This window comes from Pelophylax lessonae (genome assembly GCF_965119305.1).
Source record: "Pelophylax lessonae genome assembly, chromosome: 11".
NCBI lineage: Eukaryota > Metazoa > Chordata > Amphibia > Anura > Ranidae > Pelophylax > Pelophylax lessonae.
The window spans coordinates 80,954,341-80,981,738 of NC_138778.1; the positions used below are offsets into that span (position 1 = coordinate 80,954,341).

A 27,398-nucleotide genomic window follows, 5' to 3' on the forward strand; every position below is an offset into this window, starting at 1 on the left:
AGGTGCATGTTATTTGAAATGCCTTTTCCTCTATATATAGCAGTGTCTTGTATTGTACAGCATGGTTACGACTAAGCGCAAGACTCCGTGAAACGCGTCAACCGCCTTGCTCCCCTTCCCCCCCCCCCATGTCTCCGACTGTTTTGGTTTCATCTTGGATGATTTTATCTTTTTGCCTGCAAAATAAATTTGGATTTTAACTTTTTGCATCTTCAACCGGTTGTGCGGCTTTTTGTGCTCTTCCATTTGCAACTTAGATGGCTGCCCATGGTGGGAATACAAACCAGAATGGAAGGTAAGGTAAATAGAAAAGGGAGAAAGATGGGAAACGGAGGAAGGAAAGGAAGAGAGAGGACAAGGGGGGAAGGGGGAAAAGGAGGAAAAGAAAAGGGGAGGAGAGAGGGAGGGGTAGAGAAATGAAGAGGGGGGGAAGGAAGAAGGGGAAAGCAGAAATGGAGGGGGGAAAAAAGGGGAGGGAAAGGGGGAGAGAACCGGGGGCGGAAGCAGGGAAGGGGAAAGGGGCCAGGGTGGGGAAAAACAGGGGAAGGGAGAGAGGGGGGGAGGAAAAAGAGGGGGGGAAAGGTAAGAGAGAAAAGGAGAAAAGAGGAAAGGGGGAAATGGGAGAATGTGAAACAGGAGAAGGAAGAGAAAATAGTGGAAGGCAGGAGAGAAGGGTAAAAGCCAGTGCATACTAAAGCGTATACCAATATTGCTTGCATATTCAAAGAAAGTCCACCAAGGGGGAAAAAAACAGGTTCAAGGTCAGCAGACCAAGAGGGTACAGAGACACCTGCTGTGTATGCATGTCCAATAATACCCACAGTGGTTCAGCACAGTCAAACCCTGTATGGGGGAAAGAATCCAATGAGTCCTAATATGTATTATATTATAATAATAAAGTGTGCTGAATGGATGAAGATTAGAGACTCACCTCCAATAGCCTTGACCTTAACAGACCCCCTTGTGTGGAAAATAGCAGACACCGCCATATGTGGCAGGTGTCTGCTATTTATAGGTCTCCTAACAGGTGAGCAGTCAAACACGCCGAGATGGGGTGTAAGGTCACCTGCTCCGATCTACTGAACTGCGAAAGCGCAGATTGATCGCGGCTAAGAGCCGCTGAATCGTATTAGCGGGGAGGCTCCCTGCTCGAGCCCGACCCACCCAGTGGATCACATGTCTGCCAAGAGAGAATGGCCAGCCCCTGCAATGAGCGGCCAGGATAACATCCGCCCAGGGGATACCAAGCTCTGTACAGCAAATAGGGTAACAACATGCTAGATACATAGCAATATATAATGCCCTTAAAAAATGAAGAAAGAAAATAACAACACGATATAAACAAGGACTGGATCTGTCCATATACCACAAGGACAGTAATGACATTTAGTTAACATAATGCTACCCAAACATATATTATACATCAAAATGACAGTGGAAAAATGTTTATATAAAAACAAATGAGGTTCCAAATGGCAGAAAAAGGGACAAAGACAAAAAAAATATAATGGGGAAAAGAAAAAGGGGAGAGGAAAGGGATTGAATGGGGGGGGGGGGAGAAAAAGATGGCACAGGTTCATAAAAAAGGTTTATATGTTAATACCTCATTGATGCCCGGAGGAATCGCAGCATTCGGTTTCTGTATCCAAAGAGCTTCGCTTTGTAGGAGTCTCTTGTCCCATTCACCTCCACGTGGGTCATCTGGGACAACTTCTAATACAAAGAATTTTACCACTTCTGATTCAAATCTATGCTGGAGGCCAATATGGCGACCCACAGATGTTAATTTTCCGCTATTGGAGTAATATAAGTGATTGCCAATCCTTTGGTGTAATTCACGCCTGGCTTTTCCCATGTAGGAAGCCCGGCAATCACAAATCATAATATGACACCTTTTAGTAGTAACTTGCAAAAGTGCACGATGAGAATAGATCGCCTCCCAGTAATTGAAAGGTGGTGCCCTCCAACACCCAGGGCCCCTTTTCCCCGGCGATGGACCACCACCATCTTGATAATGGCTATGAATGAGTCGATTATGAAGGGAGGTAGCCCTTCGAAATACCAACTCAGGGGTATCTTTCACATATTTTTTAATAATATGGTGGTGAGTGAGCAGGTGCCAATGGCGGGAAATAACAGAACGGAGTTGTTGGTGTTGGGCTGAGAATTTTGTCACAAATTTGATGGTGTCGGAATGTTTGGATTGTCGAGAATGATTTAATAGGGAGGTTCTGTCCTTGGCAAGTGCCTTGTTGAAGGCTTTTCTCAAATTAGTGCGTGTATAGCCTCTTTGGAGGAGGCGATCTTGCAGTAAGTTGGCTTGAATATAAAAATCTTCCTCCCTAGAACAATTCCTGCGTAAATGCAGGTATTGAGCACAGGGAATGTTTATTTTGATTTAGTTCACTTTACCAGGTTTCATCACCTTACACACTGCTTGTGTGGTTCACTCTTCAGAGGGCACATATTGGGAATTTGTTCACTATCTGGTTCATCACTTTCCCTTTTCTATTTAATATTTGCTATCACTTTATTGTGTTGAATAAGTGTATTTTGATATTATTTTCAGCCATCGTTTCTGAGTAGATTGATTTTTGGTTCACCCAGTAGGGATATCCTGCGCTGATTCTTCTTTTATTCTATTTGTCTTTTCTTGTGGTGACACTAAGGAATTAGCAGCAGGGTCCGGGTGCTCCATTTGCACTGTCGCCTCCTCTAAGTTCCCCCCTCTATTTCTATTGGTAGCTCATAGATTTATTCATCTTTATTTTATTCACCCATTTTGATGACTGCCACTCTGGCTGTTCCCTCTCCCACCACCCCCAGTCACATCCCAGGACGTTTACCTCCTCCAAAAATTTTTAAACCGTGTTCAACTAATTTTCCTGATCTGTTGACTTTTCCAGTCATCTCGTCCTTTTTGCACAACACAATAAAGGATCTCAAGCTGCAAAAATGGCAAAATACTTCTTCCAATTTGACCCTTGAACAAAGCCAAGCCCTTAAAAAACTTAAGACCCGAACTGACATATTTATAAAGCCCTCAGATAAGGGTGGAAATATTGTATTAATGACTCATACACCCTATCAAAACGTGTTTGAACGTCTTGAATAATTGGTCTTGGTACCAACCTATCTCGCTTACTTTGGTTCAGGGTTATATTGGAGACTATCGTTGCATTATCACTGATGCCTTCTGGCAGGGCACCATTGATCAGGACACTTACAATTTTCTGAACACCAAATTTCCTTGCACACCTACTTTCTATATCCTCCCCAAAACTCACAAGAATATTTCTTTTCCCCCTGGCAGATCGATCGTGTCTGGTAATGGCTCGTCACGTCAGGCGATTGATTGGTTCTTTATGGAGCTGATTCACATCTCCAGAGTGAATTGCACAGGAGTCCTGTGCGTCTCCTGGTCTGTTTCAGGTCTGAATTCAGCCAAAAATTCAGACTGAAATAGTGAACAGGGACACAGCGAACCCCTGCTGTGAGCCACTCCGTGTGTGTGTGTGTGTGTGTGTGTGTGTGTGTGTCCCTATAGAATAAAATGGTGGATGTTGCAATTTCGCTGCGTTTTTTCAAGCGCAATTACACAGAGTAAATGGATACCTAACAACAATGTCATGCTTTAAAATCGCATCTGCCTGTGGAATGGGGCAAACTATGGTGTGTAAAATTCTCTATAGGCGACGCTTTAAATGCCTTAACAGGTTACCAGTTTAGAGTTGCACAGGAGGTCCAGTGCTAGAATTATTGCTCTCGCTCTGACGTTCGTGACATTACCTCATGTGTTTGCGTTAGCAGGTACACCTGTTCAGTTGCTTTGTAACACAAATTGCTAATCAGCCAGTCACATGGCAGCAACTCAATGAATTCAAGCAAGGTGGGAGGGGGCGCTTTGCATTTATTTATTTAATTTTTTATATTTTATTTTTATACAAATATCTTTTTAAAATGAACTTTATTGCTATCGCAAGTTATGAACAGCATCCTTTGGGACAGCATAAGACGTGACAGGTCCTCTTCATAGGGAGGTCTGGGGTCTATTGGACCCCAGATCTCTCCTTTCCTCTTGGTTCCCATGCAGCCGGTCAGACACAGACCGGTCTGATCTGCTGCTTCCCTGGCTGCTGGTGCCAGATAAACAAAGAGCTGAAACTGTAAGTGGGGACATCACTCGTTTCTGGGATTACAGAGAGAGGGGAACAACGTCGGTTCCTCTCTCTCTGTACAGGGCAGCCATCGCCGCCGGCTGCATTGCTTCTGTCTTCTGCGATGTGGTCAGAGAGGCGGCAGTGGGGCGGGGGAGGGGGGGGGTGTACCTGCAGAAGTGACCGAGTGGCTAATTAGTCATTCAGATCACTTCTGCAAAAAAAGACGATCACTGGCTGAAGAAATACATCCCGGAATGATGCCTGTAGGTGCAGGCATCATTCTGGTATAACCACTGAAACCGAAAAATGTCCATGGATGTCCATCCAGTGGGACGTGGTTAAAATATATTCACTGATCACTTTATTAGGTACCCCTGTTCAAATGCTTTGTAACACAAATTGCTAATCGGCCTATCACATAGCAGCAACTCAATGCATGTAGGCATCTAGACCCAGTGAAGACAACTTGTTGAAGTTCAAGCCGAGCATCAGAATGGGGAAGAAATGGGATTGAAGTGACTTTAAATGTGTCATGGTTGTTGGTGCCAGACGAGATAGTCTGAATATTTTAAGCTGCTCATCTACTGGGATTTTCACGGCGACCATCTCTAAGGTTTACAGTGAGTGGTCCGAAAAAGAGTACGTATCCAGTGAGCTGCAGTTGAGGGTACAAAAATGCCTTTTTGTTGTCGGGTGAATAGATGATAGAAAGGCAAAAGCAACTCAACTATTTGTTACAACCAAGGCATGCAGAATACCATCTCTGAACGCACAACACATTGAACCTTGAAGCCAGATGGGTTACAGCAGCAGACGATCACACCGGTGCCATGAAGAACCGGAAACTGAGGCTACAATTTGCATAGGCTCACCAAAATTGGACAATAGATTGGAAAAATGTTGCCTGGTCTGATGAGTCTCGCTTTCAGCTGCAACATTCAAATGATCAGAATTTGGCATAAACATGAGAGCAATTGATCCATCCTGCCTTGCATCAACAGTTCAAGGCTGCTGGTAGTGGTGTAATGGTGTGGGGGATATTTTCTTTGCACACTTTTTTGGAAGCTTGGTAACATCGTTTAAACGCCTACCTGAGTATTGTTGTTAACCATGTCCATCCTTTTATGACTACAGTGTAACCATCTTCTGATGGCTACTTCAGCAGGATAATGCACCATGTCACAAAGCTCAAATCATCTCAAACTTGTTTCTTGAATATGTCCATGAGTTCACTGTACTCCTTCAAATGGCTTCCAGTCACCATATCTCAATCCAATAGAGCACCCTTGGGATGTGATTGAACAGGAGATTCGCAACATGGATGTGCAGCTGACGAATCCGCAGCAACTGCATGATGCTTTCATGTCAATATGGACCACAACCTCTGAGAAATGTTTCTAACACCTTGTTAAATCCTATGCCATGAAGAATAAAGGCAGACCTGAAGGCAAAAGGGGGTCCAACCTGGTGCTGTCAAGGTGTAACTAATAATAAAGTGGCTGGTGAGTTTGTGTATTTTGTATGATAAATCTATAATATATATTTTTCTCATGATCATTTTGGACTTGGCACTTTATATTTTGCGATGGAAGATACTAAGATCATTTTTTTTTTTTTTTTTTTTTAGTCACATGGATTTATTATTCGTGGATTTTAAAGAGATTGATATGCTATGTATATGGTTTAGTTTTGTTTAAGCTGAGATTTATTTAATTTTTATTGCATTTTTTTGGTGTGGGAACACATTACAGCAGCTGCAGCAGTCATTTTATATGTATTCAATTTTGGTTCACAATTTGTGTGATAGCGAAGGAGATTCTGATATAAAATTGTATCTAAATCGCAGCTGAACCTCTACTTTTTAAAATACGCACTTAAAACTCACCTAAAAATCGCACCGCACATTTTTTAACCTGGTCTAAAGGTATTCAATATGATGAAAGTATTGACTTCAACAAGTCTATTTTGAAATCATAGGTTATGTTTTTATTACTTTCAAGCATTTCAGGAAAAAAATAAAAAGACCATCTTGGTGCAATGAAAAACTGATAACGTTTCATTATTTTAGGACATATGGAACGAAAAGGAAGCATAGTGTCCAGAGCAAACAGCATTGGCTCCACCAGTGCCTCCTCTGTTCCCAATACAGGTACATTTCCAGCTCATATATTCCTAATTAAAGTACCGTGATGTATCACAGAACTCAGATGTATAAGTTGTGAAGAAATCTGTCTTTTTGGGGACCCGTTTACACTCACTGTCTATTGCACTTTTCCGATTGGCAAACGCATAACACATACACACACATCTGGTCATTAACATAATTTGCTTGTTACTGCAAAGTAGTAGTGTGAATACAGCCTTAAGCCTAGTACACACGCAAAGATTATCGGCCGACCGATCGTCCGTCTTTTGTCCAGAGTGGTGTTTTGTTGTTTGGAATGTGCCTAGACTGCACACGAATTTTCTCGCACCACCAAAATTCTACTTCAGAAGTGATGTCATGTGTTGGTTTGCTTTCTTTGTGTTCTTTCTTCTCTGAGCATTCCTAGTCTTGCTCATTAGATTTTTCCCTGTCAATCTGTACTGACTGCACGAAAATCGGCCGTGTTTTAACGGCGGACAAAGATTTTATAGCCTGCACACCAGATTTTTTTCGGCCGAAAAGTCGGAGTCGGTTTTCGGAAGCATCATACTAACAAGCCGAAAATCGGCAGATCGGTCGTCGGACAAATTCCCTGCCGATTTTTGACACGCGTGTACGTGGCTTTAGGCTTTGATCACAGTAATGCACTTTTGGCAAAGTCATAGTTCTCTGACATAGCCAATGGCATTGCTCTGATTTCTGCCTTCCTCTCTTTCTGTAGTTCCAGTGCCCTTGACTATAAGCACAGATCTTACCACACATTCTACATAATGTTTGATACACATTTAACCGTACCAAAAATTCATATATATATATATATATATATATATATATATATATATATATATATATATACACACACACAGTGCCTTGCGAAAGTATTTGGCCCCCTTGAACTTTTCGACCTTTTGCCACATTTTAGGCTTCAAACATAAAGATATAAAACTGTAATTTTTTGTGAAGAATCAACAACAAGTGGGACACAATCATGAAGTGGAATGAAATTTATTGGATATTTCAAACTTTTTTAACAAATAAAAAACTGAAAAATTGGGCGTGCAAAATTATTCAGCCCCCTTAAGTTAATACTTTGTAGTACCACCTTTTGCTGCGATTACAGCTGTAAGTCGCTTGGGGTATGTCTCTATCAGTTTTGCACATCAAGAGAATGAAATTTTTGCCTATTCCTCCTTGCAAAACAGCTCGAGCTCAGTGAGGTTGAATGGAGAGCGTTTGTGCATAGCAGTTTTCAGTTCTTTCCACAGATTCTCGATTGGATTCAGGTCTGGACTTTGACTTGACATTCTAACACCTGGATATGTTTATCTGTGAACCATTCCATTGTAGATTTTGCTTTTTGTTTTGGATCATTGTCTTGTTGGAAGACAAATCTCCATCCCAGTCTCAGGTCTTCTGCAGACTCCATCAGGTTTTCTTCCAGAATGGTCCTGTATTTGGCTCCATCCATCTTCCCATAAATTTTAACCATCTTCCCTGTCCCTGCTGAAGAAAAGCAGCCCCAAACCATGATGCTGCCACCACCATGTTTGACAGTGGGGATGGTGTGGTCAGGGTGATGAGCTGTGTTGCTTTTACGCCAAACATAACGTTTTGCATTGTTGCCAAAAAGTTTGATTTTGGTTTCATCTGACCAGAGCACCTTCTTCCACATGCTTGGTGTGTCTCCCAGGTGGCTTGTGGCAAACTTTAAACAACACTTTTTATGGATATCTTTAAGAAATGGCTTTCTTCTTGCCACTCTTCCATAAAGGCCAGATTTGTGCAGTATACGACTGATTGTTGTCCTATGGACAGAGTCTCCCACCTCAGCTGTAGATCTCTGCAGTTCATCCAGAGTGATCATGGGCCTCTTGGCTGCATCTCTGATCAGTCTTCTCCTTGTATGAGCTGAAAGTTTAGAGGGACGGCCAGGTCTTCGTAGATTTGCAGTGGTCTGATACTCCTTCCATTTCAATATTATCGCTTGCACAGTGCTTTTTGGGATGTTTAAAGCTTGGGAAATCTTTTTGTATCCAAATCCGGCTTTAAACTTCTCCACAACAGTATCTCGGACCTGCCTGGTGTGTTCCTTGTTCTTCATGATTCTCTCTGCGCTTTAAACTGACCTCTGAGACTATCACAGTGCAGGTGCATTTATACGGAGACTTGATTACACACAGGTGGATTCCATTTATCATCATTTGTCATTTAGGTCAACATTGGATCATTCAGAGATCCTCACTGAACTTCTGGAGAGAGTTTGCTGCACTGAAAGTAAAGGGGCTGAATAATTTTGCACGCCCAATTTTTCAGCTTTTTATTTGTTAAAGTTTGAAATATCCAATACATTTTGTTCCACTTAATGATTGTGTCCCACTTGTGGTTGATTCTTCACAAAAAATTACAATTTTATATCTTTGTTTGAAGCCTGAAATGTGTCAAAAGGTTGAAAAGTTCAAGGGGGACGAATACTTTCGCAAGGCTATGTATGTATGTATGTATGTACATATGTGTGTGTGTGTATGTATGTATGTGTGTGTGTGTGTGTGTGTGTGTGTGTATGTATATATATATATATATATATATATATATATATATATATATATATTTTAAACATTCCAATTATTTTAATGACATTGGTATGAAAGCTGAACTCCAGGCAAACCCCTTATTACACATAAGAGAGCTATTTTAACTGCTAAGACTTTTTCTGTCCATCCAGGTCTACCACTCAGCGGGCTCTTTTCTGGCAGACCAGGAGACCTGTTTTTCTGAGCCACTGTTTAAGCCTGGTACACGCTTTTCGATTTTTGAGTTGAACGAAAAAAACCTACCAGCTCGGGTCGGAGCTGCTGTTTGAACGATCTGACGCTAGTACGTTTTTTATCCACTTGCCGACTGCTCACAGTAATATTACTGCAGCAGTGCGGCTCCCCTGGGTCCAGCCACGTAGATCTACGTCACTGAACTGCTAGTGATTAGTGCTGCTGGAGCTGCGCTCCCGCTGTGTTTAGACACAGGGAGAGTACGGCCGCGGGAGGAGCTGCTCCGATTGTCGCTGCCCTCCCCTGATCGCCAGGGAAACTGAGTGAAGACCTGCCTGCTTATGCAAACAAAGCAGGCGGATCTTCTCAGTGACAGACAGGAAGAAATCAGCAGATTAAGCACAGAACCCCCCCTCCCCCCCCATGTCAGTAAGCATGAGGCATACATTTAACCCCTTGATCAGCCACAGTATTAACCCCTTCCCTGCCAGTGTCATTATTACAGTAACGGTGCATATTTTTAGCACTGATTACTGTAGTAATGTCACTGGTCCCCCATAATGTCATAAATGTCAGTTAGGTTTGTTTGTCCGATCTGTCCGCCGCAATGTCGCAGCCCCGCAAAAAATCGCAGATCAATGCCATTACTAGTAAAAACCAAAAACCAATAAAAAGGACATAAATCTTTCCTGTAGTTAGTAGACGCAACAACCTTTGCGCAAACCAATCAAAATATTGGGATCTTTTTCTTTTTTTTTTTTTTACCAAAAATATGTAGCCGAAAACAAATTGGCCTAAAATGTTAAACATTTGATTTTTAATTTTTTTTTTTTTGGGAATGTCATATAGCAGAATGTGAAAAATACTGCTTTTTTTTTAATCAAAATTGTCGCTCTTTTTTTGTTTATAGCGCAAAAATGAAAAGAGAGCTCTATTTGTGGGAAAAAAAGAGGTACATTTCGTCTGGGTACAGCATTGCACGACCGCGCAATTATCCATTAAAGTAAAGCAGTGCGAATCGCAAAATAAGGCCTGGTCAGAAAGGGGGCAAATCCTTCCGGAGGCTGAAGTGATTAACCAGCAGATGTTGGCTGGCATTCTGCCCTTGTGAATGGGGCTTAAGTAATGCTTAAGGTGAATGGGGAAATGGTGCTACCTCATAGGTGATAAAGTGCTCAATGTGCAATATAAATAGATAAATAAATATATTAAAAAGTGCACTAATGTGTGAAATTGATGTTGTGACCAAATATCAACTGCCAAGACATGTGCATAAACATATGAAAGTGCTGGTGCAAAATAAATCCAATTGAGGGATAACAAATATAAATAGTGAATTTTATTGTAAATATAAGTGGTGAAAGTACACTTTTCAGAAAACAAATAAAAAATGAGTAAATAAAATGAGTATATAGAAAGTAGAAAGGTAAAGAGTTGGAACGCTCCTGCGTTTTCTGAACAATGTGGATTTGCAGCTGCAGAAATACTCCACTCAGTAGTCATGTAGAGAAACGCTGAGATACCAATCCCAACTCCCAAGACCTCATCACTGTGGATAGTCTCTGATTCAGCATACAAATATACACACTCGATAAGATGTTCCTGGAGTGATCTATGTATATAGTAGTATAGTGGTGATAGGCTGAAGAGACAGGTTTAAGTAGAGACAATAGTTGACAGACACTTGAGAGGAATGTTCTTGAGAATGAGATGGTAACAGGTAGGATGCAGATAGGTTAGCAATCATGTATGGTAGTAGATGATAGGATAGCAGATGACATACAGGAGAGACTAACCCAGTGCAAGGATAGATGTTAGTAGGCTCAAGAGCTAGCAATCTAGATAGTGCAGATGATAGTAACAGTCCTTAGTATGCAGAGCTAGATAGTGTAAGCTTTAGTATGAAGGTTTATGGAGGATTCCCCTGCGGGGTACTTATCACTAGTAGCAAGCAGTAGTAGAGAGGTTCGGTATGAGCGGGTGATCCGGTAGCGGGATACAGGGATCAGCAGCGAGGTTCCGACAGCGAGTTCGTCATCGACTTCTGCTGGAGTGGCTGACGTCGATGACGAAACGCGTAGGGTGGAGTTACTACGTCATTGCGTCACTTCCGGTTGTCGGAGACAGGGCCGTGGAACGCGGAAGCTTCCCGGTCTCTTTTTCGCGCTGATCGTAGACAGCTAAATTGTAAGTCACTACTATCCGTTTCCTGTAATTGCCATTTATACTGCACAAAGAGGTCCTCCTTCTCCCCCTTCTTATCTTTGAGATTCACAAGGGAGGAATACACCGGAGAGACCCCCAACATCATTGTCCCACGGGATACATCTATTACAGGTTGTATAAGAGGTGCGACATCTAGTGGTTACACGGATGGTTGCAACCTAAGGAAAAAAAAATTTCCTTTATTTTTCACTGATTGATTTATTTGCTCATTATTTTGGGTGGAAGTTTTTGTTTTCTGCACTAGACAAGAACTCATTACATTTTCCACTGGTGTTGCGACACCGAGGTTACTATAACACAGACTCTTTACCTTTCTACTTTCTATATACTCATTTTATTTACTCATTTTTTATTTGTTTTCTGAAAAGAGTACTTTCACCACTTATATTTACAATAAAATTCACTATTTATATTTGTTATCCCTCAATTGGATTTATTTTGCACCAGCACTTTCATATGTATATGCACATGTCTTGGCAGTTGATATTTGGTCACAACATCAATTTCACACATTAGTGCACTTTTTAATATATTTATTTATCTATTTATATTGCACATTGAGCACTTTATCACCTATGAGGTAGCGCCGTACCAATCTTTTGCACACGTTTCACTCTTTTAACCCTTCGGGGTAGGTTGCTGGCAGCTGACACCTCTGTGATAAAAAGAATACACATATTTAAAGATTCCATAGCGCTGGTCACCCCTGCTTACCTGAATGGGGAAATGCTCCTTAATGCGTGGCTGTGGGAAATTGGTTGTTTTTTTTTTTTTTCTTTTTATAAAAAAAAAAAAAAAAAAAGGCGTATGGCCTACTTTACAGTTCATTATCCTTGTGACTGGGCAGTAAAATGAGAAGCAGCAGACTGATGAAATCATCTCCGTCACTCTGCTTATGCTCCTTGTGCTGCCTTAATCTAAGTTCTACTGTACAGGGGACAGCAAGGGGCTGATATTAGCTAAAAATTGTACTTACACCGCATGCATAAAAAAAAAAAAAAAAAAATTATTGATTTATTATCGATTGCATAGCAGCATTGTTTGCGTGTTTTTTGTCTGCCTGGAGTAGGGCTGAACGATATTCGATGTAACATCGAATATCGTGCTGCGGGCGTGGGCGATATTCACATCGCCGGATCAGCCGATATTGGGGACTCGCAGTGAAGAAAGCTAGAAGAATACAGCCCGACCGTCCCGCATGTTAAGTCCGTCCTGAAGCTCTCCTGAATGAGTGGTGAGCAGCGGCACAGGGAACCAATCACGCCTGCCTGCACACCTGATTGGTTTGCTGTGCCGCTACTCACGACGTGATTGGTTCGCTGTGCCGCGCTCACCGCTCGGTCAGGAGAGCTGCAGGGGCAGACATAACATGTGGGACGGATGTCGGGCTGTATTCTTCTACCACCACTAAGTCACAATTTCTCTGCCTAAGTTCCACAGCACAGTCACACTGTCATCTTATTAACCTGCAGTTCCCTGGAGTTTCCACCCTGCTCCCTACATTACCATTAACCCTGGCCTGCCCTGTATGGTGCAACTGCAATGACATTTAGAAGAAGGTTGCTGCTGCACTACTTCCCAAATCCTACTACAGTAAAATTAACCCTGGCTGGCCCTGTAGTACAATCAGAAGAAGGCTGCTGCACTGAATCCCTACAGTAACATTAACCCTGGCTGGCCCTGTATGGTACAATCAAAAGAAGGCTGCTGCACTAAATCCCTACAGTAACATTAACCCTGTATTTAGCCTGGATTGATGGCTCTCTCAATATTGCAATATATATCGTTGGGGAAAAAAAATATTGCAATGTACTTTTTTTTCAATATCGTGCAGCCCTAGCCTGGAGTTCAGCTTTAAAGAACAACTCAAGGTTTGCCATGTGCATTTTTATAATCCAATCATTTTTAAGTTTTAGCTTCTATCTAAAATTGGTCCATACATACTGTATTATCTCATAGCATAACAGTGGGGACAATTTACTAAAGGAGACTGATTAAGTTGAGCCTGTGTTCATTTTGAATACACAGGTATGTGCGATGGAAATGGGGCAAAAAAACTGGGTATCTCTTTTTGTTTATTGACGAACACAGTGCTCTAGTCATATTTATGACACAAAATAGGAGTAGGACACAAAATAAATAAAATTGGCTACTCCTATTGGCAGTCTTAGCTGGTATTAACCCCCCTCTCTGCTATAGGCATCCAGATTTTTTTTTTTCTGCCTAGTCTCAGGTGTTAGGCCCTAGCTCCCTCCCTGCTGGGATCTTCAATTCTGGCATTTTTTTGTTTTAATTTTTTTTTCGGATAATTTTTGCATCTTTTTTGTTATTTTTCCTCCTGTTTTTTTTATAGTGGAGATCTACAATCAACTGCAGGGCTTGGCGACAGGCTTTATATTTACATCCAGTGGTTCCCCCCAGTCCGGCCATCAAGCGTGCACATAGCGGAGCTACACGCTAGGTCGGCCACAACATAGCCCAACTGGACACGGGCTGGCCGACAAGTTAAACGCTCTCGCAGGGTTGCTCATGACCAGGCTCTGGTCCGAGTTGCAGCATTACCCTGGCCAACAGCCCCCCCCCCCCAGTTGGGAGGGGCTCTGTTTGGAGCAATGCTTGCATTAATGGATCGCGTACAGTTCCCTCTCTCCTCCTGACGTGGAGCTGGCGCGGGCACCTCCTGGGATGGTCGGACCTGTGAGTTCTCCTCCTCCCTCCCAGGCCCCCCTGGTGGTGTACTGCAGGTGCCCTATGTGGGGGGGTTTCACTATGGTGGGTATGGGGGCACTGTACCCGGGGGGGGGGCACCTATCGCCGGCAGGTAGGTAACTCTGTATGAGTGGGGTTTGCTGCCTGTTATGGGGTCACTCTCCTGGGCTCCCCCTTCCGCCATGACGTGGTCAGCCTTTGCTCCAGTGACAGGTGCCTTTGTCCCTGGGAGCCTCGTGGTGCGGCGTTCGGTGGACATTTTCTTTTGATTTGGTCTCCAGGATCGAGTCTTTCTCCGGGTGGCTATTTTCTGTTGGTCCGGCAAACACTGGAGCGGCGGCCAAGCTTTTGGAGCCACCTGGTGGATGTTGCCTTCTGGGTCCCTCCTCTATTCCCCTAGCGAGGATTCCCGGGTTCTCTTCGGGGCGCTGCACGTGGATCTCTGGTGCCTGGCGACTGGCGCTCCTCCCGTTGGTGGTGGTGTGCCCTAGTGGGGTGTCTCTCTACTGTAGTGCGGGGTGTACAGGCTCTGAGCTGTTTGGGCCTTTGGCGGTGCCAAATGCCTTTTTCCTGTGGGTCCTCGCTTTATGCCTAATGGAGTTTCAGGAGCATGTTTCCCCACCTGATCCCTTCTCAGAGGCAGCAGATCCCTTGGGGTCCCAACTTTCCTTTTTGGGGCATTGACAGCGGTCCTGGAGTTTCCTTGTTTTCCGGCTAGAGGTGGCCTCTAGGTGGAAGGCTAGCAGAAAGCGTCCTCTGCCCTCTGCCCTCTCCTACTTTGCCGCCACAGATGTTAACCGTCCAGTAGGACTTGACGCCATGCTCCCTGATTCGGCAGATAGTGAGGATGACTCCTCTATGGCCGCTGTGGCGCATGAGAAGGTGCTTGTGGAAACACATGTTACTTCAGTTGATGAAACTTTAAAGATGGAGGATGTGGCCGGGGTGGCTGCAAACGTGGCCATCCCCTTTGGCACTCACAAGCCGTCTCGCACGGCAAAGGTGTTTCCTTATCCTGGCTTTTTTGACAAATTTATCTACAAGGATTGGGAGCGTCCAAAACGTCCCTTTGTGGTCCCCAAAACTGTTTGCGGTGCGGCACCCAGGTGGTGAACCCTCCTGTTTCCAGGTTGAATAAAGCAACCATGATTCCGGTGGAAGAGTCCCCGTTTGTTTTTTAAGACCCGGCTGATAGAAGAACGGAGGCTGTGGCCCGCAACATGTTTACTATTGCCGGTTCGGCATTGCAGCTGGTCTTGGCCACTGCCCTGGTGTCTCAAACACTGAGTGGGATAAGCTTCTGCACCACGGTCTGGGTAGTGAGCAAGTTCCCCCTGCTTACGTTCAGCTAGCAGACCAGCTGGTCCAGGGGCTGCAATTTGTGTGTGATGCATCTCTGTATGCCACTTCTTTGCTTTCCAAGCTCTCCGTTTCTGCGGTGGTGCTTTGGCGAGTTTTGTGGCTTAAGTGTTGGTCTGCTGACCAAACCTCCAAAAAAGGCCCTCACTGATTTGCCTTTTCAAAGGGATCACCTGTTTTGGGCTACCCTGGATGATATCATTAAGAGTCTCATTGGGGGGGGGGGGGGGAGAGTGTCTTCCTTCCAGTCTGGGATGGGGGAAGGAGCCTTGTTGTCGACACGATCTGTCTTTCTCGGCACATAAGGGTTTTTTTTTAATTCTTTTTTTCGTTCCCCGGGGGCACTGACAAGGGTAACACATCTTTCAAGCCCTCCCTGGGAGGCTCCAAGCAACCCTGGTCTGGCAAGCCGAGAGCGGGTTTCTCTAGACCCCCAGACAAGGCCCCCTTGGCATGAAGGTTCCGCTTCGCTAGTTTCCGCCTCCCTGGACCTCCTTGGTAAAATGACAAATGGGTCCACAAAGTTATTTTAGCCGGATAGAAGATAGTTTAGTTCTTGCCCTCCTGAGCGGTGCAGGACCTGTGGCTTCAGGGGGTTATCGTCCCAGTCTTGGAACGGTTTCAAGGGTTTTATTCAAACCTGTTTTACTGTCCCAAAGAAAGAGGGCAAGGTTTGTCTGATTCTGGACCTCAAGACCCTGAACTGTTTTGTGCGGGTGCAGAAGTTCAGAATGGTGGTAGCATCCCTGCATCAGAGGGATTTCCTGGCCTTTATCGACATCAAAGATGCCTACTTATACTTTCCGATATGCGCCCAACACCAGTGTTTCCTCTGCTTTGCTGTTGGAGAGGAGCACTAGCCATTTGTGGCATTACCTCTTGGTCTCGCCTTAACAAAAGTGTTGGCCCTGGTCTTGGCATTGCTGCATCAGCAGGGGAATGCTGTGCTGGGTTGGGTTTGCTGTGCTGGGTTGGTTTATCTGGATGACCTTCTCTTGCAGTTGGAGTCCTCGTCTGTATTAAAGGAGCTGTAAAGGCAGAAAGATTTTTCTATCTCTATGCATTAAGAGAAAAAGCCTTCTGTGTGTAGTAGCCTCCTCAGCACCCCCTAATACTTGTGCCCCATCTCTGTCCAGCGATACCTTCGAGTCCCTCGGCTGTCCGGGACTCTCCCTCCTGATTGGCTGAGATACAGCTGCGGCACCATTGGCAACCGTGGCTGTCAATCAAAGTCAGTAAGCCAGTCAGGAGAGAGGGGGCGGGGCCAAATGGTAGCTCCGTGACTGAATGGATACACAGAGCTGGAGCTCGGCTTGGGTGCCCCTGTAGCAAGCTGCTTGCTGTGGTGTCACTCAGTAGGAGGGAGGGGCCAGCAACAAGGGACCCGAGAGGAGGAGGATCCAGGCCTCCCTTTGCAAAACCAACTGCACAAAGGAGGAAAGTACAACATGTTTGGTTTTTCTTTCTAAAGTCTTTTTTTTTTTTTAAATCACTTTAATGGGCTATGTGTCGATTACAATCAAGACTTTTACAGGAGTTCGGTTGGCTTCTGAACTATCAGACGTCCGGCCTGATCCTTTCCAGAAAAATGGATTACCTGGATCGGACTCTTGATTCTGCGATGGTCAGAGTGTTTCTCCCTCTGGACAAACTCCAGAAGTTGCATTCTGTGATTCATCTGTTGCTGTGCCACAGGTGGTCTTCCCTCCAGACTTGCAGCGAATACTGGGCTTGGTTGTGTCTAGCTTTGACGCGGTCCCGTTTGCACAGTTCCATATATGGTTCCTTCAGAAGGAGATCCTGTTGAAGTTCAAGTGGGACTATCAGATTCGTCTGTGCAGGGTGGCCAGGGATTTTCTGGCCTGATCTAGTGGCTTCGCTCTCCGGCTCTTCAGCAGGGTAAGTCTTTTCTTCCTCTGTATTTCACAGTGGTCACAACAAATGCCAGCCTGTCTGGGTGAGATCGGCTCAGGGTTGTTGGACGCTTTAGAAATCCAGGTTCATGATCGATGTCTTGGAACTTAGGGCGATCAGGCTGTGCCTGGATCGCTAGACAGAACATCTCATGGGTGTCCGGTTCAGATGCAATTGAACAATGCCACGGTGATGGCTTATGTCAATTACCAGGGCGGAACAAGAGTGTGTTGGCGGTGCTGGAGGTCTTCATCATCCGGTGGGCAGAGCTCTACTTTCTGGCACTCTCCGCCGTGTACATTACAGGTGTGGACAATTTAAAGGTGGATTACCTCAGTCGGCAGGCACTGAACCAAGGGGAATGGTCCCTTCATCTGGATGTGTTTTATCTGCTGTGTCTGCGGTGGGGCACCCCCGACATTGGATCTGTTGGAGTCTCGGCTCAACAGAAAGGTACTGAGGTTTTCATGGCGAGGTCACAGGATCCTCTGGTAGACGCCACGGAGCTCCTGCGTAGAATTGAAGCGAAAGGGATTCCGGTCATTCTGGTGGCCCCGGACTAGCCCTGTCAGTCCTATGACGCTGACTTAGTGCAGCTGGTCATGGACGTCCCTTAGAGGTTGCCTCTCAGGGAGGACCTGTTGTCCCCAGGGCCGATTTTCCATCCTGCTTTACATTCGCTGGCTTTGACGGCTTGGCTGTTGAGAGCCAGGTGTTGAGGGATAGAGGTTTGTCATGGTCAGGAATTCCGACTATGCTGAAAGCTAGGAAGTCTACCACTAGGAAGATAATACCATCGATCGTACTTGGAAAGCATACATCTCGTGGTGTGAGTCAGTTGGCGCTCCTCTCTAGATCTTTTTTGGTGGCTCAGATCTTGGCCTTTTCTCTTACGTCCTCTGACAGTCGCCGCCCACTCATACAGTCTTCACTACTGGGTATTGGTCTTATCCACAGGAGTAAGCTAGGTAGAAGATTTTGTTAGAAAACATTCACAAAACCTTGTATAGAACACCTACAGGTTAGGAGTAGGCAGACTTCCCTTGGCTGGGGCTGCAGTCTCAACCTTTCTTTTTCTTATTTTTTATTTATGAAAAAGTGATTTTTCTTTACACTGATAGCTTTTTATTTGTTGATGCGCTTAGTCAGACTTCGGAAGACTACATAGTTTGCGGAGCTGGGAATCGCACTGGTTGTCCTAGAGCCTTACGGAATTCCAGCCTGCCATCGAGCGTTAGCAGGCTATGCGTATGCTCAGGCCTCGCAAACTACCTGTCCCTGTCCTCAGGGACAAGCCTGCGAAGTGGCTACTTCGCTGGGACGTCTCAACTGCAGTACGCCGCGCGTTGCTAGCGTCCTGTTCGGCTGACGGCACCCCCACCCTGAGTGGGAGGCTTCCTGTCACAGAGCGGTACCCACGTTTTCGCTGGACCAGTGAGTATCATGCTACCCCCCTGTCTATGGCATTATCTGTTGGGGGGTGTATGTGGGGCCTCTGTTATGGGGATGGCAGTCTATGTGGAGTCTGTGATATCCCCCTCATGTCTGTCAGTATGGTTCCCGTGTGTCCCTTCCTGGTCCTTGCGGTGGTGGGTTTGCGGGGGTCCCTGAGTCCCTGTGGTGCTTGTGCAATGTTTTGGGGGTACAGACATGCTTGTGGGGGCCGCAATCGGTGTAAAACCGCAGGGCCACCATTTCAGGTGTGGGTAGGCTGTTTGGCCTCATTGTGAGGGCAGCAGCTATTTTCTGCAATGCTTTGGCGCCCTTTGGGCGCAATCTTTAGTGTGGGCAATGTGTTTCCTTTTGTGCTCAGCGGCCATTTTCTCGGCGCCTCCCCATAGACTTACATTGGCAACCATTTTCTTGTGGCTCAGAACTATGTTCTGCCTCTAGTGGCGTGACATCATTTCCTTTCTCCTGGCACACAGATCGAGCTGGCAGCGTGGGTACAGTATAGCACACTTCTGGGGGATTTTCTGCTGTTTTTTCTGGTTTATTTCTCTGCTGGCAGTTATTACTTTTCAGTGCTTGGTAGCACAGGCTAGTTATTCATTGAGGTGCATTGAGGTGGGAACCGCAGTTATCGCCGATTTTAAAGAGCCAGCGCCAATTAATCTCTAAGTGTTCTTATGGAGTCCCTGGATAGCAAATTCCCCCCAGCTCTGGTGGAGGGTTCAAGTACTCCTGAATCCTCTGCAATAGTCTCACTTACTGCTGCACTTACGACTTTAGCGTCCAAAGTGGATCTGTTGATGTCTGAGCAGGCTTCTAAGAAAAGGCCCAGGCTTTCTCAGTCTTCTGATTCAGAGCCAGAGATGTTTGCCACGGACAGTGTACCCCCTGAGGGGTCTCAGTCGGATGGGGAGGAGGAGGTGGAGTATTCCCCCTCCGGGTCAGCAAGAGAACGCGCTGCAATGTCTGCGCTCATTAGCTCTGTTAAAGACACGCTACATTTAGAAGATGAGCCCCACCTGCCGGGTAAGCGCTCTTCCTTTGACCCGCAAAGCCCAGGTGTCCAGGGGCAATTCTTTACGCGGTAAGCGGGGCCCTTCTTTTAAACCTAACCAGGGGTCCTTTCGTTCCTTCAAGGCACAAGACAAGGGAAAATCCTTCAAGGCCTCTGGTGGCCAGAAGAAGCCTTGGGCGGGAAAATCAAAAGCCGCCCTCTCTGGCACGGCGGCCCAGCCTGCCTCGACGTGAAGGGGTGCCCTCACCCGTCTCAGGGGTGGAGGGACGTCTGCGCTGTTTTCCCGAGCCCTGGCTAGCCAAGATTCAGGACATTTTCCCGAGCCCTGGCTAGCCAAGATTCAGATTCAGGACAGATGGGTTCAGGAACTCATTCGGTCAGGGTACAAGATCGAATTTTGATCACGCCCAACAGACAGATTTTTTCCCTCAAATTTTCATTTGACCCCAGATCGTTTCCAAGATCTCCAACAGGCGATTCAGGATCTCCTCGCCCAGGGGGTGATCGTGCCACATCGGGACAGGTTTCGGGGTTTTTACTCAAATCTTTTCACTGTGCCCAGAAAGGAGGGCAAGGTGGTGGCCTCCCTGAGTCCGCGAGATTTCCTGGCTTCCATCGACCTCAAGGATGCGTATTTACACATCCCCATTTACGAAGGTCATCAGATGTACCTCAGATTCGCAATTGCGGAGGAGCACTATAAGTTCGTGGCGTTGCCTTTCGGTCTCGCTTCGGCTCCAAGGGTGTTTAGCAAAGTGTTGGCTCCTGTCCTGGCCCTGCTGTGGGTGCAGGGGATTGCAATCCTTGGGTAACTGGACAATCTCCTATGAAGGTCGAGTTCCAGTGCGCGATCTGTCAACCACAGATGCTTCAGGAGTTCGGGTGGACCATCAATTTTCAGAAGTCGACATTGTCTCCTTCTGTTCGCCTCCCTTACCTGGGGATGGTTCTGGACTCTGCCCAGGCAAAAGTCTTCCTGCCGGAGGACAAACTCCAGACTCTGCAAAACGAGGTCAGGTCCCTCAGGGACAACTAGTCCTCATCGCTCAGGACCTGCATGCGGTCCCTGGGATTGATGGTGTCAGCCTTCAAGGCGATACCATTTGCACAGTTCCACACACGATCTCTGCAAGCGGAGATTCTGGCCAGGTGGGACAGACTTCCTCATTCCTTGGAAAGGAGGATCTCTTTGAGCCACCAAGTCAGAGCGGATCTTCTGTGGTGGTTCCAGTCTCCGGCTCTGATGGAAGGGAAATCCGTCCGGCCGTTGTCATGGACCTGTGGTCACCACGGACGCCAGCCTGTCGGGCTGGGGTGGTGTTCTGTGCAATTTGTCTGCCCATGGCACTTGAACGGAGGTGGAATCCTCCCTGTCGATCAATATCTTGGAACTGTGAGCGATTAGACTACGTTTGTTCCGTTGGTTGGATCATCTTCGGGGCTGCCCTGTGCGTGTGCAGACGGACAACGCAACTGCGGTGGCTTACATAAATCACCAAGGGGGCAGCAGGAGTGCCGGGGCGGCCAAGGAAGTGGCCGAGATTCTGTCCTGGGCTGAGATGCAGGTCCCGGCGATTTTGGCAGTTAACATTCCAGGTGTGCAGAACTGGCAGGCTGACTATCTGAGACGTCAGACCCTGGACCAGGGGACTGGTCCCTATACCCGGAGGTGTTTAAGATGCTGTGTGCGCGGTGGGGATTCCCGGATGTGGATCTGTTCGCGTCACGGTTAAACAACAAGGTGTTAAGGTTCGTGGCAAGAACATGTGACCCTCTGGCAGATGCCTCGGACGCGTTGGTAGTGCCTTGGAATCAGTATCGCCTGATTCATGCCTCCCCCCCCCCCATTCAATTGCTGTCCAGGTTCCTTCGCAGGTTGGCCTCGGAACCACGGTTGGTGATTCTAGTGGCCCCAGACTGGCCGCGCTGGTCTTGGTACGCGGACATCGTATAACTGGTCGTCGAGCCTCCCTGGCGGCTCCCATTACGAGACAATCTGCTGTCTCAGGGGCTAATCTTCCATCCTGCTTCACAATCGCTGGCTTTAACGGTGTGGCTGTTGAAAGCCAGGTCTTGAGAGATCGGGGTCTCTCATCGGCGGTCATTCCTACCTTACTCGAGGCTAGGAAGGCCTCGTCCGGTAACATTTATCGTACCTGGAAGGCTTATTTCACCTGGTGTGAATCGCAGGGTTTCCATCCTCGCTCCTTTTCGGTGGCGAGGGTGTTAGCCTTCCTGCAATCTGGTGTGGAGCAGCGTCTTGCGCTGACCACTATTAAGCGTCAGTTATCTGCGCTGCCCATTCTTTTCCAGCGCCCCTTGGCGTCATATTCCTTGATCCGCACCTTTATTCAAGGGGTGCATCATCTGGCTCTCCCTAGGAGGGCATCCTTGCCTCCTTGGGACTTGAATTTGGTTCTGTCCTTTTTCCAACGTCCTCCCTTCGAGAACATCCGGGAGATTCCTCTGCCTGCGCTGTCACGGAAAGACGCCTTTCTGGTGGCGATCACATCTACTCGCAGAGTGTTGGAGTTGGCGGCCCTGTCGAGCCGCTCTCCCTACCTGGTTGTTCATAGGGATAAGGTGGTCTTGCGACCTCATCAATCTTTCCTTCCAAAGGTGGTGTCCGATTTTCATCTCAACGAGGACATTGTCTTGCCTTCGCTGTGTGCGACACCTAAGCATCCTAAGGAATTTGCCTTGCATTCCTTGGATGTAGTCTGGGCGATCAGGTTTTAACCGTCGTCTACTGAATCCTTTAGGAAGTTGGATTCTCTTTTTGTCCTTCCTGAGGGACCTCGGAAGGGTATGGCTGCGTCTGACGATTGTATAGGCTTATTCGCTTAGAGAACGGTTTCCGCCCTTCCCTGTCATGGCGCACTCTACCAGGGCGGTAGGCCTTCCGCCATTAGGCGTCGGTGTCCCAGGTGTGCAAAGCGGCGACCTGGTCGTCCGTGCACACCTTTACAAAATTTTACAAACTTGATGTTTTGGCATCAGCAGATGCCTCCTTTGGCCGCAAAGTTCTGAGTGCGGCAGTGCCTTAGGGGAGACGTGGCGTTTTTTTAGCCTGTCCCCTCCTGTTGGGGTTTTTCCCCCTTGGTTATTTTACTTTGTTCACTCCTGTTGAGCTTTCCTGTTACCCAGTGTTTTACCTTTCTGGTTCAGATAAGGTTCTTTTTTCTGAACTGGGTGCTGCGTTGCCTTTTAGACGGTTACGTTTCCCACCCCTCACATCTACACTGCTTTGGAACATCCCAGTAGTGAAGACTGTATGAGTGGACAGCGACTGTTAGAGGACGTAAGAGAAAATAGAATTTTTGTAAGAACTTACCGTAAAATTATTTTCTCTGAGTCCTCTGACAGTCGCCGCCCCCCACCCCTCTTTTGGGGTTCATGGACCTATATACTGCTTGCTACCAAACTGAATTGGGAATGCTGCTAGCACGGGGGTATTGGACCAGAAGGCCAGCCCCCTGTGGGTGTGTCTATACAAGGTTTTGTGAATGTTTTCTAAAAAAACCTTCTGCCTAGCTTACTCCTGTGGATAAGACCAATACCCAGTAGTGAAGACTGTATGAGTTGGCGGCGACTGTCAGAGGACTCAGAAAAAATATTTTTACGGTAAGTTCTTACAAAAATTCTATTTTTTCAACAGGGTTTTGAGCTGAAGTTGGCCTTTAGCACCATCAAGGGCCAGGTGTTAGCCTTGGCGGTCTTTTTCTCAGTGATCCCTGGCCACGCATTCTTTGATTTCTTTCTTTGACACCACTCCACCAGTGCGGTCTCCTGTGCTGCCATGGGATTTGAATTTAGTGCTATCTGTTCTCCAGAAGCCTCCTTTTGAGAATATTTAGGAGATTCCTCTGCTTACGTTGTCACAGAAGGTTGCTTTTTTGGTGGCCATTACCTCCGCTTGCAGGGTGCCAGAGCTGGGGTTTTATCTTGATCGTCGTACTCCCTATTTGCTGGTCCACAAAGATAAGGTGGTTTTGTCCCTGTCTAACATTTCTACCAAACATTGTCTCTGACTTCCATTTGAATGACGACATTGTGTTGCCTTGCCTAGGCATTCTCATACCAAGAAATTTGCATTGTATACCCTGGGTGTGGTTAGGGCAATTCGGGTGTATCTGGCAGTCACCAAACTCCTTTTTGTGATCACGGATGGGCCAAGGAAGGGGCTGTCCACTTCTTTTGCTACCATTTCCAGGTGGATCAGACAGACGGCGATTCAGGCTTATTCTATCAATGGTCAGGTTCCTCCTTTTCCTGTGAAGACGCACTCTACTCAGACTTTTAGTGCTTCTTGGACTTTCCGTTCTCAGGCTTTAGTTTCGCAAGTTTGCAAGGCGGCCCCCTACACACTTTCACAAAATTTGTGGATGTTTTGGCATCTGCAGATGCCTACTTTGGCTGGAAGATTTGCAGGCTGCTGTTAGGAGAGTCTGTTCCTTCTCTGGGGTGTTTTTTCAGGTGGGCTTCTGTTGAGCTCCTATTGCCTAGTTTTTTTGCTTCTTTTGTTTAGTCTTGGGTTTTTGTCCCACCCCTCATTTTTCCTGGCACTCCTTGGGGACATTCTTATGGTTCTGAATTGAGCACTGTATCCTTCAATGAACGAAAGAGAAAATGGGATTTTTCTTTCGTTCATTGACGGACACAGCTCCATATATCATCTTTGACCCTTGGGTTATGCTGCTCTCCATAGGAGTAGGACTAGGCAGAAACACATTTGACTACGCACCTAGGGCAGTCCAAGGGGGTATACCTCCCATTTCCTGCTATAGGACTACAGTTTTTTTTTTCTGCCTAGTCAGGAGTAAGGTCCTGGCATTTTTGCCTTTTTTAATGAACTTTTTTTTCTTTTATTATTCTCGGTTTCTGTGACAACTACAAACCAGCGAGCGCGACCCAAATTTAGCTCCCCGCTAGGTTGTCCACGATGTTGCCCCACGGAACGGGGGCCGGCCGGCTAGTAAAACGCCTTGCAAAGACGCATAGCCCTGGTCACGACCTGAGTTGCAGCGTACCTTTGGCCGCAGCACCCCAGTCCAAGATGGTTAGGTGGACTGCCTGGAGGGGTGTCCGCTCGGTTCCTAGGTGTGTTAAGTAGAGTCACCCCCCTCTTTGTCCTTTGGGGAAATTTGTTGGGGTGTACGTGGGCCCTTCCCTTGGGTTGGTAGGCCCCCTTTGGGCCCTTCTTTCCCACATGGTGCCCCCCCCACTAGCCACCTTCACCTACCTCCCTTAGTCCCTCCTCAGTCCCTCGTCCCTGGGGTGGCCAGGCTATTCTCAGGTGTGGGTGTCCTGTGGTAATGCACTAGAGGAGGGAGCACGCTGGTGGCGGCTCACAAAAAACTTTTATGGCAGGGGTCCCTGTTGGGGCCCCCCTGGCAGACTACATGTACCTGGGGGGCCGTTGGGGGTCATGGGTGCCATGCTGCATGGCACTGCCATTTTGCTGTGGATGGCTTTTCTGCAGATTCGACAGCCATGTTTGTGTAGTCCCGCGGCCATGTTTTCAGAGTTTCTCATTTAAATCAATGCAGTGGCCATTTTCCTGTAGTCTGTGGATCGTTGATGTGGCTTTGGGCCTCTAGTGGCGGGTTTAGCGCTTCCTCCTTTCCTCTAATGGCTACATGGCAAGCAATCCTTCCTTAAGTTTGGTGGCGAGTACCTGCAGGGTACAGTTCCCTCTTTCTGCTATAGCAGCGCCGCTGGTGCGCTAGGACTTTTAGTACTACCACTGCAGCGGTTAGGGGGGTTTTATTGCACTTTTTTCACAATATTGCGGGTGCCCACTGGGTTAACCATGGAGGCCCTGGAACACGTGTCACCACCTGACCCACTCTCGGAGACTGCGGGACCCTCTGGGTCTCGGTCTGCCCTGGCGGCCATGACAGTGGTCCTACAGTCATTAGTGTCAAAAGTAGATATGGCCATTTCAAAGCGGCCTAGCAAGAAGTGCCCACTGCCTTTACCTGTCTCCTCTGCCTCCTCAGATTTTGGGGTGTATTTGGCCGCCGCAGACGCGAGTAAACCACTTGGGTTTGCGTCCATGCACCTGGAGTGCTCTGACAGTGAGGATGCATCCTCTTCCACTACAGCCACACATGAAAAGGCACTTGTGGAGGCACTGATTGAATCAGTGTGGGAAAGTTTAAAATTGGAAGACACAGCTAATGCTGCGTCTGTGCAGTTTGGTACCCACAGACCATCCTAGGTGTCTACGGTGTTCCCCTTTCCTGCCTGTTTCAACGAGATTGTCCCAAGTCAGTGGGGATCCCTGAAACGCATGGTTGGGATACCTAAGCGTTTTCACTAGGCGGTATCCTTTTTGAAGAGTCCCCTTTGAAGAAACTGACGGCTCCACCTGTGTTTTTTTGTTTTTATTGGTTGAGCCAGGTGGACTTGTCTTTTTTCAATCTGACTAACTATGTAACTATGGTGGATTCTCGGTTTTCAGATTGGATAAAGCCACACTTTTTCTGGTGGAGGATTCCCTGTCTTTTTAGGACCTGGTGGACAAGAGACCTGATGCCCTGGTCCGTTACCTTTACACCGTGGGAGGTTCAATGCTGAGGCCAGTGTTTGCCATCACCTTGGTCTCCGGGAACGGAATGGGCAAAGCTTCTGCGCCAGGATTTAAAAGGGGGTCAACATACTCCTGAGTGTAAATATAAGTGGGTACTAAAATTAATTTCAGGTAAAGTTGATCCAGGGAATATCCGATTGCCTCTCGGGGGATCAGGAAGGAATGTTTTTCCCTTGCTGTAGCAAATTGGATCATGCTTTGCTGGGGTTTTTCGCCTTCCTCTGGATCAACTGCAATTATAGGATTGTATGGTTGGGTTTTTAATGCTGTTTTTTTTTTTTGTTGGTTGAACCAGATGGTCTCTTTTGAACCTGACTGTAACTATGAGTTGGCAAAGCTGGCAGATCAGTTGATACAGGGGTTACAGTATATCTGTGATGCCTCTCTGGATGCGGTCCCTTTAGCTTGAAGAGTGTCTTTGACAGCTGTGATACTATTCCACATGGTTTGGCTGAAATACTGGTCTGCTGATCAAGCTTCCAAAAAGGTGTTTTGTAGGAGACCGCCTGTTCAGAGCTTCTATGGAAGAGATCATTAAAGGTCTTATGGGAGGTAAGAGTACTCTACTTCCACGGGTTGCCAAGAGCAAAGAGCCTCGTCGTAAATGTGGTCCTTTCTTCTCACCTCACAAATGGCCTTTTCGTCCTGCGGGCTCACAGAACCAGGGACAAAAGTCCACCAGTCACTTTGCGGGGGGTTCCAAGAGGCCCTGGGCTGATAAGTCAAAAGCAGGTTCCAATACTTCCGCAGACAAGCCCCCCTCTGCTTGAAGGTGTGTCCTCATCTGTATCTGGGGTGGGGGACGTCTTCCCTTCTTTCCAAACCCGTGGACCGCTCTCATTCAAGACAAATGGATCCACAAATTGATTCGGTCTGGTTAAAAGATCGAGTTTCGGTCCTTTTCTCAGGCAAAGTTCTTTCCTTCCAACTTGCGCCTGTCCCTGGCTTGGCTGCAGGGCCTTTACGGGACAGTGCAGGATCTGCTTTACAGGGAGTAATTGTCCCTAGTCCAGAGTTGAAACGTTTTCAGGGATTTTATTCAAATCTATTTGTTCCC

The 27,398-nt window shown here is 46.7% G+C and overlaps 1 protein-coding gene across 2 annotated transcripts in view; it reads left to right on the forward strand.

Annotated features, from left to right (window-relative positions):
* The first annotated feature begins 6,232 nt into the window (after positions 1–6,232).
* The window catches only part of MLX (MAX dimerization protein MLX), a 462,488-nt gene continuing 441,322 nt past the window's right edge, over positions 6,233–27,398 (forward strand). For both annotated transcript variants that reach the window (XM_082271957.1, XM_082271958.1), the window contains exon 1: positions 6,233–6,309. In XM_082271957.1, coding sequence (XP_082128083.1) covers positions 6,234–6,309 — 76 coding nt within the window. In that variant the 5' untranslated portion in view covers position 6,233. The remainder of the gene's footprint in view (positions 6,310–27,398) is intronic.